Genomic DNA, 15,329 nt, shown 5'->3' on the forward strand with positions numbered 1-15,329 from the left:
CGCTGCTTAAAAGTTGCTGTTCTCGCCAGTTCAATACACTTTCGAGTTTGCACACTCTCTCGCTCAGTTTCAAATTTTCCTCTTTAAGCTCCGTTACTACGTTTAGGAAATCAGAGTTTAGTTTCTTCAGACTCAGAATTTCATCATAGAGCAACTGCAAATTTATCTCCTTTGTCACACTATCACTTTTAACTTGGCCATGCTGAGGGCGCTGGTTAGATTCCGTTTTATTTGCGTTGGTGTTGTTGTCTCTTTGCACACTGCTTTGCTCATTAGCATTTTTATGAGCATCAACGCTGGTTTTGTTCGTTGACTTTTGTGGTTGTTGTTTTTGGCCGTTGTTGGTGGCTTGCCTTGGTCTGCTCTGTGACGCTGTTGAGGATTTGTTGGCTGCTTGTGGAGTTAGCATCGATCCAGACGCAGCAGCACCATCCGCTGTAACTCCAGAAGCAGCGCCCGGCAATGGCTGCAGATGTAGAGATTGCCGGCGCAAAACATTGCATGGATCACATCGATGTTTGATGTTATTCGCCTTCATGTAATCCAAATCAGCAACAGTAACCCTTGCACAAGCGGCATGAAAATAGATACCACAGTCACCACACGCAATTTTAGGAACGCCGGAGCGATCAACTTTTTCATTGCATTTTGGGCAAAACATTGTAAACAATAGAGTTATTAAAGATGTATAAGAAAACGTATTATCAAATGCGCGCACCCCGCGACAGTGAAAACACGTCCGCTCACAACGAAAGAAAGTTAGTTAGAATACAGAAGGTGGCACCGATGGCGATACCGCTAATCGGCTCTCAGTGAATTTGACATAATCAACTGTTTTGTAGACGTCACAGTCGAGATGACAGCAGTAGTGATGTGCTGAGTCAATACTTTTCAAGTATCCAATACTCTCGATACTCGGTACCAATAAAAGCGCACATAGGCCAAAAATATGGAAAAAACGGTTCAGGGGAGACTCACCTATCAAAACCCGAATGTAGGAGCCAATAGAGCTTTTAATACTGATTCAAATGAAAGATGTATATATGTATGTCGGTTCGAGGCCATAATGCAGAAAAACTCTTACTTGTTCGAAGCAAAGGCTTCCTCATCCGTCAAAGTATTTTTCTTGAACCTTGGATCGACTATGGTTAAAACTGATAAAATAATATTTCTCTGCTGCGATAAGTTCAAGTGTTTTAGCTGACATCATATAAATTAGTAATGAAAGTTTTCTCTGAACTTGAAATGCATATAATGGCGTAAAGAATCAGTATCGGGTACCGATAAGGCAGTATTGGGTACCCAAACCTTTTGTAAGTATTGGGTACCGACAATCTAGCACATCACTAGACAGCAGTTTTATTTCCCGCTCTCAGTTGTCAACGCTACGGTGACGTCACGCAAAAATTACTCTCACGTATTCTGCTGCAATCGGCGCAATCTTGTATTCTATCATTCTTGAGTGTGCCTAATTAATTTTGCTTGCTGTCGTGTTCTCATCGCTGCTCTTTCGCTTGTATACGTACACGCAGTGTTGTCATCTTTTGATTTTCAAAAAGCACCAAAAACTTCAACCTTCAACTATTTCAAATTATTTAATGTTTTAATTATCTATGAGAAATTTGAGTTCAGAAGAAGAGCACTAAAAAAGGCACTAGGCACCAAACAATTTTTTTTGGCGTTTTAATTTTCAAAAAGCACTAAATCTAGTGCTTAAAGCACCAAGTTGGCAACTATGCATGAGGGCTCATTTGGACGGTTGGCGAAGCAAGACGCCGCAGTTCATTTGTTGCAGAAGTCGTTTGATTTATTGCTGAAAGTCATCTGACTTGTTGCTGAAAGTCATTTGACTTGTTGCCGAAAGCACGACGAATGTAGTAAAGGGTAATTTATGGTCTCGTATGTATGTATGTATTTATAGCGCGTCTACCATTCAATTGCTTTACTCACTGCAGGCGCCAAGAGCGTGTTAGCAGCAGTGATCGGACTTTAAAAAAAATTTGTCTGGTAGAATCTGGAAAAAATGTGGTATATTTCAAAAAAATGTGGTAGATCTCAGGTTTTGGATCAAACTTTATACAAAAATTAAAAAAATTCTGCAAGGTTTCACCTAAATTGCAAACATTTTAATTAGAATCTAACAAAAATTAATTTTAGTATAATAAAGTGCAAGATTGAAGTTGCTAAAAATTGCGTTGAGTTTTGGCATTTCTTTTTTCCTTGACAGTGTAAAGCAGTTCCTTCCATATCAAGATATTTTTCGAAAATATTTTTAAAGTTTTCCTTGCGGAGTGCTGCCAGCTTTTCTTTATATCATATCACGATGTAGTGAACAATTGTGGCACGTTCCAAAAACAGCTACTTGGGATTTGCCGATTTTGAAAATTCTCAATTAAAAGTAAGCAACGCTTTAGGAACTTTAGATGCACTGAAATTTGCTAATACTGTCACAAAAATCGCCTTTTTTAACATTTTCGCTGCTAATTCTTTTTATAAATCATATATTTTGCAATTTAACCCAATAAAACCACGTTTCCTGTCGAAAAATTTAATATTGAGAAAATTTACTATTTTACAGTTTATTTTATCCTCCCATTCTGCCCGTTATTAGTATTTAGTGTTGGACAAATGTTACCCTTAAAATTAAGAAAATTATGCCAAGTGAAAATAAAATTACTCAAAAACGCGAATATGTGGTAGATTTCAGACTTTGTGTGGTAGATGCTCAAAAAAGTGGCAGATCTACCACAATGTGGTAGAAGTCCGATCACTGGTTGGCAGGCTAGTTGTGAGGAATGTGCATACGTACGTACGTATGTATGTACGTACATATCAATGCTTCATTTCAAAAAAGGAAATGCCGTTGAATTGTTTTTGAAATACAGTTTCATGACGTCGGCAACCCATCAAACTTGCCTTCAGCAACAAATGAAATGGCTTTCAGAAACAAGTCAAACGACTTCTGCAACAAATGAACTGCGGTGTCTTGCCTTCGCCAACCGTCCAAATGAGCTCTCATGCTTTCGGCAACCGTCCAAATGCAGTACCGTGCTTTCGGCAGTCTATCTAATACGGCGGTTGCTGGTTTCGTGTACGTTCACTCGGAATACTGGTTTGCCGAAGTCAATATCAGTATGAGCTGTTATAAGTATCGTTGACTTATGGTGGCGGTATTTGCAAGCACTGGGCATGGGCTCTATTCTGTAACTGTGAGTTTTCAAGTGTACACTGGAAATTGTGTGCACTCTTCATTTTGCGATTCAGGAAGAGTGAGAATGAATTTTAGCTGTCAAAATTATGTAAACTTCCTCATTTTGCGATTCAGCATGTGTGAGAATGTTTTAACTGTCAAAATTGTGTACACTTCTCTTCCGAAAAACTCACTGAATTTTAGTCGGTAAGTTTTTGGTTGTGAGTTTTGCACTCGGTGTACACTACATTTTCTCACAGTTACAGAATAGAGCCCCTGGTATTCGTTTATCCCCCGTTTTTAATGTGAGCAGGCTTAGAGTCACAAAAACAGCATCGTTTGCCAATCTCTGGTCTGAAAGCTTCATTTTGCAGGGGTGAGGTCCCGTGAGGTACACAGTGAGAGTTCGAAGGTCGTTCCTGCCTAGATTTACGAGCTTTTTTGAAGCTTCTTGTGATAGACAGATCAGCCGCTTAGCTTGTCTTTACCCTGGATCTTCACGCCTATGGAATGTTTTGTCCACCCACTAGTTTATGATCTCTTTTGAGTCTGATTTGGTGGACCAACAAAAGGGTTTTGGGCAGAGCTGTAAAATGATTGAATCAGTAGGATCTGCATTCACTTGGCACTCGTTTCAAAATTTTGATTGTTTGGCTGTATAAAAAAAACCTCATTCCTGAGTGGTTTAAATTATTTTGAAACAAAAACAAACGTAATGTGTTGTTGAATGGCAGCGTTCCATTCAGTATAGAATGTGAATGTAACAAAATTATTCGCAATCATCGTGATTGTAAATTTTGGTTGAATGCAAACAGTTTTGATCATTCAGTACTACACTGAAAAAATATGCCTTGAAGAAAATATTTATAGGAGAAAATAGTCGTTTTACTTCTGCTTTTCTACTACTGCTACAATTTGGTAAAGCATTACCTAAGACCAGAAGTACGTACCAGCTTTGGATATTCTGTTAATGCTGTTTAAAACCAACTGCATGTTTTTGAAGGAAACTTGCGGTAAATTTTAACGAACTAAATTTTTATTTGTACAAAGAGATATTTTTATTTCTCAATACCAGGCGCTCATACATATGAAGTAGCAAGCTTTCTATATGTATAAATTTGTTTGTAGAACTTTTAAATAAATATTTTTTGTAGAAGCCTTTGAACTGTACAAAGTAAAATTTTGGAAATTTAAAAATTTATACAAAGAATTTTGTACGTAGAAATAGAAAACTTGTTACTTCACATGCATGAGCGCCTGGTATTAGGAAATGGGAATATCGTTCTTTACAAATAAAAACTGATCATGAAGGGTGGCCGCGCGAAAATGGGCACATATGTATTTTAAAAAAGGACATTATATGTATGTGGATAAACCATGGACTGAGTGATAAAAGCTGCTATCATTTGATGGTTGCTATGCTTGATTATTTCATGTTCTGAAGATTTTCCAATCTTTATAAGAAGAAAAATGTAGATACTAATTGTCTTGGAACATTTCGCACTCAGTTTTTAAACAACCTAAACTATAAATTTGTACAATATGTTCATGTGAATCAAGCTGCGTTTCATGCGTGGAGGAGTCCAAGCACAACCATTCCTTCGTAGGACATGGCTTAGCCCGCGTGGCCGCTGTGCATTGATACGCGACACTATGTCAATATCGTTTTAAAGTTCATACACCTCATTATTCCATCATCTAAACTTACATATTTTTCTTAGAGTATAAAATTTGAATGGAACTGGATTAGAGAATGCACACATAGCAAAGTGTTCATTCATCTGGAAGCATGCTCAGTTTTTCGTTCAGGTACTTACTACCTTACTGTGTGAAATCAATTTTTTTTTTTGAATGATTGTAGATTGAAAAAAAATATAAGCCCCACTACCAGATCAAAGGAAAATGAATGAAATCCTACTTGTAAATATTTCATGATTAAAATTTTAAATGATTTCACAGTTTTACAGTTCTGGTTTCGGGGCATGAAATATTGTGGTAGCTCCGTTTTTGCTAGGCGGTCCGCCTGTTCATTGCCATCGTGGTCCTCATGTCCCTGCACTCAGTCATTAATACTGTCATCTTGATTCCAAGAGCATTTAGGGTGCTTAGGCAGTCGTTCACAAGTTTTGATGTTGTTGTGTGGGACTTCAGCGCTAAAAAGGCTGATGATTTCCGGAATAGCTATCACTTCTACCATTTTTTCACATTAATGTTGCTTTTCCACAATAAGTTTTTCATTAAAAACGGCCTCAAGCTCATTAAAAATTGTTGAATGTAATACCAGATCTTTGTGTTGCTTTAATCCACCATGCCAAGGATTCGTAGGTGACTACCAGCTTCACAAACATGTTTTGAATCGAGTAGTTAGTAGGTATCTGATGAAAGTACTTGTATCGAAACTCGATTGAGTGACAATTTTATTCCCGGACTTTTATTTTTCAATCTAAATATAATTGTGAATAGTTAAAAATTTTATGCAGTTCAGATGCCAATGAAAAGAGAGTTCTACAAAGAAAGACCTTTTTAACAATATCGCTAGCTTAAAGTGGAAAGTTGCTAAGTCCACTTTTTGTAAAAATACATGTTTGAATGTAGTAAGCGAGGTAAATTAAACGCGCAATATTTCCAAAAGGATTAACTAACGTGCTTGTTTTATTTCTTCCCGTTTATATGCAATTAAAGGAAAATTTACTTAGTCCAAAAGAGGCACAGAAAATTCGATAAGCTCACAAAAAATTATAAATCTTTTAATTTGCAAAATTCTTCAAGGAAATGTTTTGAAAAGTTTTTTCCTTCCCTGTAAAATTTCTACAAATGGACCTAGCAGCTTTTAACTCTAAGCTAGCCATATGAATGCCTGCACTTCACTATAACATTATTACTTCTTTCAGAAATAAACCATTGCGACTCTGCGAAAATGGTGTTCACCAGTGTTATAATACAGATAATTTTTATTAATTAGTTAATTTGTATGAAATAAATTATAAAATAGTTGTTTTTATCTCAATCGCTTTCTCTTTGTACAAAATAAATATTTATTTATAACAAATAAAAGACGTATATAAAAAAGAAGCAAGTTCTGTTAACAAAACTCTGTGGGGGTTTTAAAAAACCAGTTATTGGGCTATGCACTTTTTTCCTGTTTTTTGCGAGGCCATCCTAGTAAAACATATTTTAAAACTTAAATTTTGTCTTAAAAAGATAAAGTACCATTCTTCTAAAATCAAAACTGATCGCCGCATAAGTTATTCTGACAAAAATTCATAGATGTGTGAAAGCGTTTCTTATATAAACAGTTCTTATATAGGTGCAAGTAGGTATCGATACTTTTAGCCCGAACTTAGTAGGTATCGATACTTCCTTTCCTTGCCCCAGGTCTTTTGCTTCATTTGAAAGACAGATTCCAGTGCCGCCCAGAGTAAATTACGTCATGGATAAAATTTTTCTCCGGGTAAACGGAACCACAGTAGTTTAAGTAGCATTAATAGATGATCCTTAGGTGCCTGTCATGCAGCCTTGTTACGCAGATCGGCCGCATAGCCTTGTGTTTCGAAGCCGCGGTCGTTCAGTAGGAAGAGGAGCTCATCTGTAACTACAGTCCACAGGAGAGGAGAGAATGCACTACCTTGTGGATGTAATAGATTCTTTCGTGCCTCCTTACGCCGTAATAATCTGCTTTCATTTTAGCATGGAAAGCACGCAATTCTTGATGATGGACTTATTTTTTTGCATATCAGGGCATCTCTTATTGCCCCGTATGGCGTGTTGTCAAAAGCGCTTGTAATGTCAACGAAGGCACAAAGGGCTATGTTCTTAGACTGCAGGGCCTTTTCAATTTTCCTCGTAAGACTATGATTGGCAGTCTCAGTGGATTTGCCTGGTTGATAGGCAAATTGGTTTTTCTTCGGTGGTTCTTATTCTCCAATACAAATGTAGGTTTTTCCACTGCATTTCGAAAGTTGTAATTTCACCAAAGCTTAAGAATTGGCTTTCCTTTTCTACCATGGCCGCCTGAGAGAAAATACACCGTCTCAGCTTATCGGAGCTCGAATTACTGTCCGGTATAGTTTGTGTACTCCCGCGAGAAATAGAATAATATGAAGGTATTGAAAACAGGCTAAGATCACCAAAGCTAAATATATTTTTTTCAACAATTGTGCAATGGGATTACAGATTTGTAATTTTAATATATGACCAAATACAACTAAAACTTTCTAGAGCTAAAAAGTACTAGATAATTTGGAAAAGAGCTAAGCAAAGAGCTAGAAGCTAAAGCAAAATTTTCGGAGCTAAATATAATATAAAGAGCTTAATGTAGCTCCAAAAGCATCAAAAGGGCAACACTGAATAGAATACGTAGAATGTTATTGCCTTCCTCTGAAAACGTTTTTTTAGTTGACCTGTGCAGTTATTATTAATTAGTATCATTAATAAAAGATTTATATCTAGTGAAACCGATCAGCTCCGCTTTTGAAAAGGAAAAATCAAATCAGAAAGCTTTGATTAATCGATTCTCGATGTAATTATATCTTTTCACAGTGGAGAGCTAAGGCTGCATGCAGCTCCACTGTTTCAGATGCTGCGGGTTTAGGTACTCAGCTTGAAACGATGTTTTAATAGAATTTTATGCTGACTGCTCCACAACCCAAATCTGAAAATCCTGAGAAAGTTCAGAGTTCAAAATGTTCATACTCCTTTCATGGTTTTCGGCCTTTGCATATTGTCTGGGACTCGAACCCACGAACTTGCGGTTCATTAATCCGCATTACTGCCGGCAAAATTATTATGCGCATTTGTGTGCTAGTTAATCTGCATAAGCATTCCCGAGGTGTCTGGCATTTAAAACGAGTCTCACGGCCTGTAGAATTTTTCTTATTTCGATTTTACTAATTTTTTTATGCGTTATGTATTTTCTAACGTTGCGTTTAGTTAGCTTTTGTTGATATTTTAATAAAATTCAACTCTAAAAATTTAAATTAACTAATAGTAAGATAAAAAATGTGATATAAAATAAAGCAAATGAAAATAAGATATATAAAAAAAAAAAATAAAAATAAAAATTAAATAAATAATAAAAACAAAAAAATGTGTGGCAATCGCTCCAACCGCGGATCAGATCTGGCAGCTACAGGCTTGTAGCACGCAATTCACACCACTCTGCACCAATCTGCTACCCCGGACGACAAACTCGCGTCTTTGTTTGGTTACTTGTACAAAAGACAACAGCTAGCCGTTTTTACCAGTGTTGCCATCGAAAATTCCCCTGCTCCGAGTTAATTCCCAAAAATTTCGTGCATTTGAAAGAGAAAAATGCATGAGTTAATGTAAATAAAGGCTGTTTATGCAAATAAGCGAGCCCGTTGTCAGCATTACTTTCGGAACTTAATATACATACTACATATAGATGTTCAGTACAAATATGTAAACAAATTTAATAGCTCGTTTAAAATTGGTAACCACACTTTACATATCAAGTCTACAAGTCTTCTTTAGCTTATGCATTGATTTCAGTTAACTGCTTTCTTTGTTACAGATAACCAGGAGCGATTGTATTTATACTTACTGATTGCCGGCTTAGTAGGAGTTCTCGCTTGTATATTTGTTGTGACTGGCCACGTTTTGATACAAAAACATCACTCTCTTAATTCTGAAACGCAGGTGTCAGCCATGGAAGGTTCTTGTAACGTTGGTACCACAATTCCTAATGGATTTAATGATACGATATCAGAAATCGATGCTGAAATCGATATACAACCCACCCACCCAGTGACAAGTGTATCGAAAAAAGAGGTAAATATCTTAAACTTCAACTGCTCTTAAGAAACTTGCAATGTCGCCCCTAATGCGTTGTTTTCGACGCATATGGTACTCAGTGTATTCAATAGATAGAGTGAGATCATGCACTTTAAAAACTAAAAAAAAAATCTTGGTTTTTATTTATTTAACGAGAAAGGTGTATTTTGTACTCTCTTCCAGTCTTAAATAAGCATATTTTCTATACACTTAACGCATACGTTGACATGCACCTATTTAGCGGAAGCAACAAACAGTAGTAAGCATGTTATTCAACAAAACTAGAAATTTGCACTTTATTGCACCAAAATTAAATGGGTTATAAACTGCATACGAAACAAATTTCTAAAAATTCTAGATAAAAAGTAGTCCCATATGCGTCGAAAATGACGTAGGAGGGTCACCAACGCAACTTTTTTAATAAACTAAAAATAATTGAGCATGAAAAATAGTTTAAATTAATAAAATGAATGAGCGTTTCAAAGTAAAGAAATTGAGTGAATTTCAAGCCGCCTGCTTTCATAAAAATAAAAAAGTTGTTCAGCTTTTGCGTCGTTTTCGAAGCGAAGACCTGATAAAGGTTAAAGTGATTTTATATGATATGTATTGATTGTAGAGAGACCGACAGCGTATTTTTATACTTTGCCCAGTCGGTTCGCTTTTTGTTCCTATATGCTGTTAAAGGAGCACGATCAAAATTGAGCTTAAAGCTAATGTAGAGATGGTAAGAGAAAGAGTGTTCTTTGAACCCCTGCCAGTCCCTTATCTGATCAGACAAACCGCTCGAAACAAGGGTGATGTCCAGCACTTCGCTTCTAATAGAGGTCAAAAAATGGGGTCGGGCCCGCGGTTACACACAGTAAGATTATATAAAAGAACAAAGTCAAGTTAACACTCACCTCGAGAGTTGGTGTCGCTTGAGCCCCAGATCGTGTTATGCGAATTAGAGTCTGCCCCTATTATGACCGGAGTTTCCTGCGATTTGCTTCCTTCACAGCTTCTTCCAGTCTGTAGGGTGGAAAAACATGGCTGTCGTGGGCCATGTAGATTGTTGCCAGCCAGATGACGCTCTCCTTCAGCTGGACGCTTATGCAGACAGTGTCCTCGTCGATGTATTGGGAGAGTAAAAAATAAGAATATACTTTTTTAATCAGAATGCAAGCTCTGATCCGACCTGCTACTGGAGCTGTTACAACCTGGTAGGCATCAGAGTTCAGTCAGCAAACCTTGTTTCTAAAGATTCAAGGCTCTTGGACTAGAATCAAGCCCTCAACTTTTGTGCTGAGGCGAAGAAGAAGGGCAGCCGAGGCCGCTTTGGAATGGTGCAGATCAATTTGTAGGATCTGGCATATCGAATCTTCAACTCAAACCGATGTTGATGGGATATCGTCATTCCTGTTGAAGAATTGTTCTGCCTTTGCCTATCCACTTTTTTTGATTTTCAATAAATCTCTTGAACAGGGTGAGTGTATTCAAAAGTGGAAATAAAAACGATATAAGCAACTATCGGCTAATAACTAAATTATCAACGATATCAAAATTATTTGAGTTTATTGTCAAACAAAAAGTATATTTTGCTGTTAGTCCTTTAATATCTGTTAATCAGCGTGGTGTTATGCCTAGAAGGTCCACTCTTACTAAAGTAGCTGTTTTTCCCGAATTCTGTTTAACTGCATTTAATAACCGCCTCCAAGTCGATACGGTGTATACGGACCTTTCTAAGGCATTTGACAAAGTCAGTCACAGTCAGTCACTCAATCTTAATTTCAAAATTGGCTAGCATAGGCTTTCATTCAGCTTTTTTATCGTGAGTAAAATCATATCTTTCTTCACGGAATTGTGTTGTTATAGTTAATAATGTGTACTCCTATACCATCGTCGCATCCTCTGGTGTTCCTCAGGGGAGTATTTTGGGTCCCCCCACTTTTCGTGATTTTCATCAATAATATATCCAGTTGCTTCAACTTTTCAAATTTTTTATTGTATGCGGATGACTTGAAACTCTACTCTCTGATTACAAATGTTTCAAACTCGATCAACCTACAGGCTGATCTTAATAACGTTGTTGCTTGGTGCTCCAAAAATATGTTAAAATTAAATACAAATAAGTGTTATCATGTCTTGTCTTATCTCATTGGTGACTCGCAGCTTACAACCATTGGTGAATTTTCTGACTTAGGAGTAATTTTTGATGCCAGATTTCTTTTTCACAGCCACTTAAATTATACCATTGCAAAGTCATATGCAATGCTCGGATTTATCCGACGACTTAGCTCTGATTTCACTGATCCGTATACCATAAAACTACTATACACTTCTCTTGTTCGTTCTAAGCTCGAGTACGCTGTCTTCATCTGACGACCATATTATGAATGTCATATTAACAGGATTGAACGAATCCAAAAATCTTTCATTCGTTATGCTCTACGCCAGAGGTGGCCAAAACTCACACAATCACATATTTCAATTTTGGTAAACGATTACAGAATGAAGAGAATAAGTCGCTCACGCGTCTTATGCAAACAGTGTTGTTACCGATATCGAGTTGCAAATTATAAGGAAAAGAGATTTTTTTGTATTATGTATACATTGCGAAAGGTAGAGATTATATTAAAGAACTAACCTTTTAATATAGTTTAATTCATTTTTATTGCTTGCTGGCGACCATGCTATGAATGTCATATTAACAGAATTGAACGAATCCAAAAGTCTTTCATTCGTTATGCTCTACGCCAGAGGTGGCCAAAACTCACACAATTAACTTTGTAATGCACCTTTGCGATTCGATACGATACAAGGGTTCTGGTATTCGATTCCAAAAAATATCGTTTGAAAACTATCGATTAAAAAATATCGGTATCGAATGGAAAAAATATCGACATAGTATCGTATCGGAATTCATGTCCCTATTAACAAGAGCTCTATTACGAGCATTTGTTTTCGGCGAACGTATAGCACTTGCCGTGAAAAATAAAACATATATTATTAATTAAATATGGCTCCAAAACCAATAATGTTGCAAAAAGTTGCATTATTTAAAAAAAAGTTAAAGAAATTTTAAGAAACCGTAGCATTGAATTGTTTTATTCAAGATTACTGGGCCTATATCTTCAAGCACAGTTTCACAGTGTTCTCGATTCAGTCTGAACCTTTCCACAAATTCTGCGTCTCTCATGAAGAAAGTATCCATTCTCTCTCGATACCGATGCACTGTAGGAACGTTTTCGTTTTTACTTTCAGAATCACCTGACCACATATCTACAGAAAAATGGCACGCAAAATACTTCACTAAACTGAATCTACTCAGCTTTAGAGATAGGTAGAAAATTGTTTACAGTTGTAGAAAACCCCGTAACACAACCGTACAAGTGCTTTCGTTTNTAGGCGTATATAACGCATTAGTTAATGGATAGGGCTCTTACTGGGTGAGCAATGCACACAGTCCCACTTATTGAATCGTTTGAATGTGGTAGTATGCCGACCATTCCCTGTGGGGAAAATCTCTAGTTCTGAACTGGTGCGCTTCTAGTACATTCCCTGTAGGGAAACGAACTAGTGCGGAACTGGTTCGGTTCTAGTGCGTTTGGAACCATGACTAGTACGCGTTAATTCTCTTTTGCATGCTAGCGACTGGCGAATTTCACATTTCGATGTCCTGGGAAGTGTCAATTGTTCCCCGTTGCATCCCTTTGGCTCTAGCTCCGAACCAGTTCCAAATTCGACAGATGAGATCTAATTCGATATGCACCCATTTTTTATAGTTCCGAACCTGTTATAAATTCGTCACCTTAGATCTATATTTCTAATCAAGCTTGTCGAAACATTTCCCTTTTATTTTAAATACGATCGGCTGAAGGAAGGACAATACCATCACAAATGTTTAAACGCATTTATTAACAAGTAAGAAAGTCTAAGTTCGGGTGGAGCCGAAAGCTACCGCTAGATGGTAAGCCGGGGTGTATCAATTTTGAGGAAATTAGCGTCCTTAAATTTCGAAATATTGCAGTTTCAAGCATTTCTGAAATTTACCGTTATATGAAAAGCTGCCGTAATTTTAGTCCGATTTCAATAATTTTCAACGTTTTGCTTTTACGTAGCAAGCACAATAAAAATACCGAGTTTGGTACAAATTGGTAGAACGGTTACCGATATACACATATTTGATCATAAGTGGGCGGTGCTACGCCCATTTTCCAAAATTTTGCCATAAACGTATTTCTTGGTAAAGAATTGTTGCAAGCATCAATCTTCAATAAATTTGCTTTAATATTTACTGATTTATCGAAGATTTTGTATTTCTCTAAATTACCGTTATATGGGATGTGGGCGTGGTTATTGTCCGATTTTTTTAATTTTCGGCCATTTAGTATGCTGTATCAAGACCAAAAAATGTGCCAAGTTTGGAAGAAATTTGTGCAGCGGTTACCAAGATATACACCTGTAACCATAAGTGGGCGTGGCTACGCCCATTTTCCAAAAATTTATAATATTCTTATTTTTCGTCTAAAAATTATTGTAAATATCAATTTTGAGTGAATAATCTTCAGTAGTTACTAAAATATCGCAGTTTTCGTATTTCCGAAAATTACCGTTATATGGGATGTGGGCGTGGTTATTGTCCGATTTTTACAATTTTCGGCCATTTAGAATGCTGTTTCAAGGCCAACAACTGTGCCAAGTTCGGAAGACATTGGTGCAGCGGTTACCAAGATATACACATGTAACCATAAGTGGGCGTGGCTACGCCCATTTTCCAAAAATTTATAATATTCTTATTTTTCGTCTAAAACTTATTGTAAATATCAATTTTGAGTGAATAATCTTCAGTAGTTACTAAAATATCGCAGTTTTCGTATTTCTGGAAATTACCGTTATATGGGAAGTGGGCGTGGTTACTGTGCGATTTCGCCCAGTTTCAATTCCAACCTACCTTGGATTAACAGAAACCTACATACCAAACTTCGTTGAGATATCTCAATTTTTGCTCGAGTTATCGTGTACACGGACGGACGGACAGACGGACGGACAGACAGACATGGCTTAACCGATTGCTCTATTCATTCTGAGCATATATGTATACATTTGTCTATATCTATCTCGATTCGTTTTGGCTGTTACAAACAACCGTTACGTGAACAAAATTAATATACCCTTGTGCACAAGTGCGTTCGGGTATAAAAATTTATAAACCACATTAGTAGTAGTAGTAGTATTAAACTTAAGTAGTAAGTAAAAAAACAAAAGTGCGTTCTGCTTTAAAGTAAAAATGTTAGTTCACTTTGTCTTACTTGTCTAAATTTCAGCATATTGATTTTTAAGTAAATTCAGTTCTTTTTAAGCTCATATGTATATGAAACATTTCGAAAGTTTTTGTCGTACTTAACTTAAATAAGATATACAGTAAAGTTTAGGTGCAGCGAATTTTTTACAATACCGGCAGAATTTTCTTAAATTTTGCACAAGGTTCGGCGCTCTGATTTTTGGGGTTTTTGTTGTAGAATTGACCATATTTTTATAAAAAATTAGCGAAAACTAAAATATTTAAAAAAAAGGCTGCCCGTATTGTAAAAAATTCGTTGTAAGAAATAGGTAGTTATTTGTTTAATCAATAAACTGTGTCAGTATAACACTTTGCGATGACTTTTCGTATGTTTTAAATTTTACACTTTAGTATGTAAACAAAAATTATATCAGCTGTTCGTCTAACTTGCAAGTTTCTGCAAATTTTCTGTTCGCGTACTCTTTTGGATATTTCTCTCTTGTGAGAGAACAGATGACATTGCGCCGGAATTTGGCAGTTGGTTGGTTTCTGATGGAGATTTTAAACGAACGCACCTATTAGCACCAATCTAAGTGATTTTCACTGCTATGTGATCGGTATGTAAACCGGTAACACAATTTGTTGGGTTTAGTTTCCTACATAAAGGAGATATATCGCAAAAACTGGTATCTGAACAATCAGTGGTATAGGAGATAAAGCTTATACAGCATAGATTTTGACGATTTTCTCAGTAGATTTTGTATTATTATTTATAAAATATCTTACGAAATTTATCGGTTTTAGCTGTTCAAATAAAGGAGTTTTACAGTAAAATCCCATGTGTGAACAATCAGATGTATGGAAGATACATATATGTTATAGTCACCCGATCCTTGTTATTTTCGCTGTATGTATTCTGTTAATAATGAGTGAAAATGGTGCGAAATTTCATGTTCCTAGCTGCATAATTCATTCTGAGCATATATGTATACATTTGTCTATATCTATCTCGATTCGTTTTGGCTGTTACAAACAACCGTTACGTGAACAAAATTAATATACCCTTGTGCACAAGTGCGTTCGGGT

General features: G+C 36.5%; 1 protein-coding gene across 4 annotated transcripts in view; it reads left to right on the plus strand.

The window, feature by feature from the left end:
* LOC108362068 (uncharacterized) overlaps nucleotides 1-15,329 on the plus strand; it is a 608,307-nt gene that overhangs the window by 457,940 nt on the left and 135,038 nt on the right. For all 4 annotated transcript variants that reach the window (XM_017614914.1, XM_017614908.1, XM_017614923.1 and 1 more), the window contains one exon: nucleotides 8,724-8,980. In XM_017614914.1, coding sequence (XP_017470403.1) covers nucleotides 8,724-8,980 — 257 coding nt within the window. The remainder of the gene's footprint in view (nucleotides 1-8,723; nucleotides 8,981-15,329) is intronic.

Source organism: Rhagoletis zephyria, unplaced genomic scaffold, assembly GCF_001687245.7.
Source record: "Rhagoletis zephyria isolate East Lansing unplaced genomic scaffold, Rhagoletis_zephyria_1.1 Rzeph_scaffold_00021, whole genome shotgun sequence".
Taxonomy (NCBI): Eukaryota; Metazoa; Arthropoda; class Insecta; order Diptera; family Tephritidae; genus Rhagoletis; species Rhagoletis zephyria.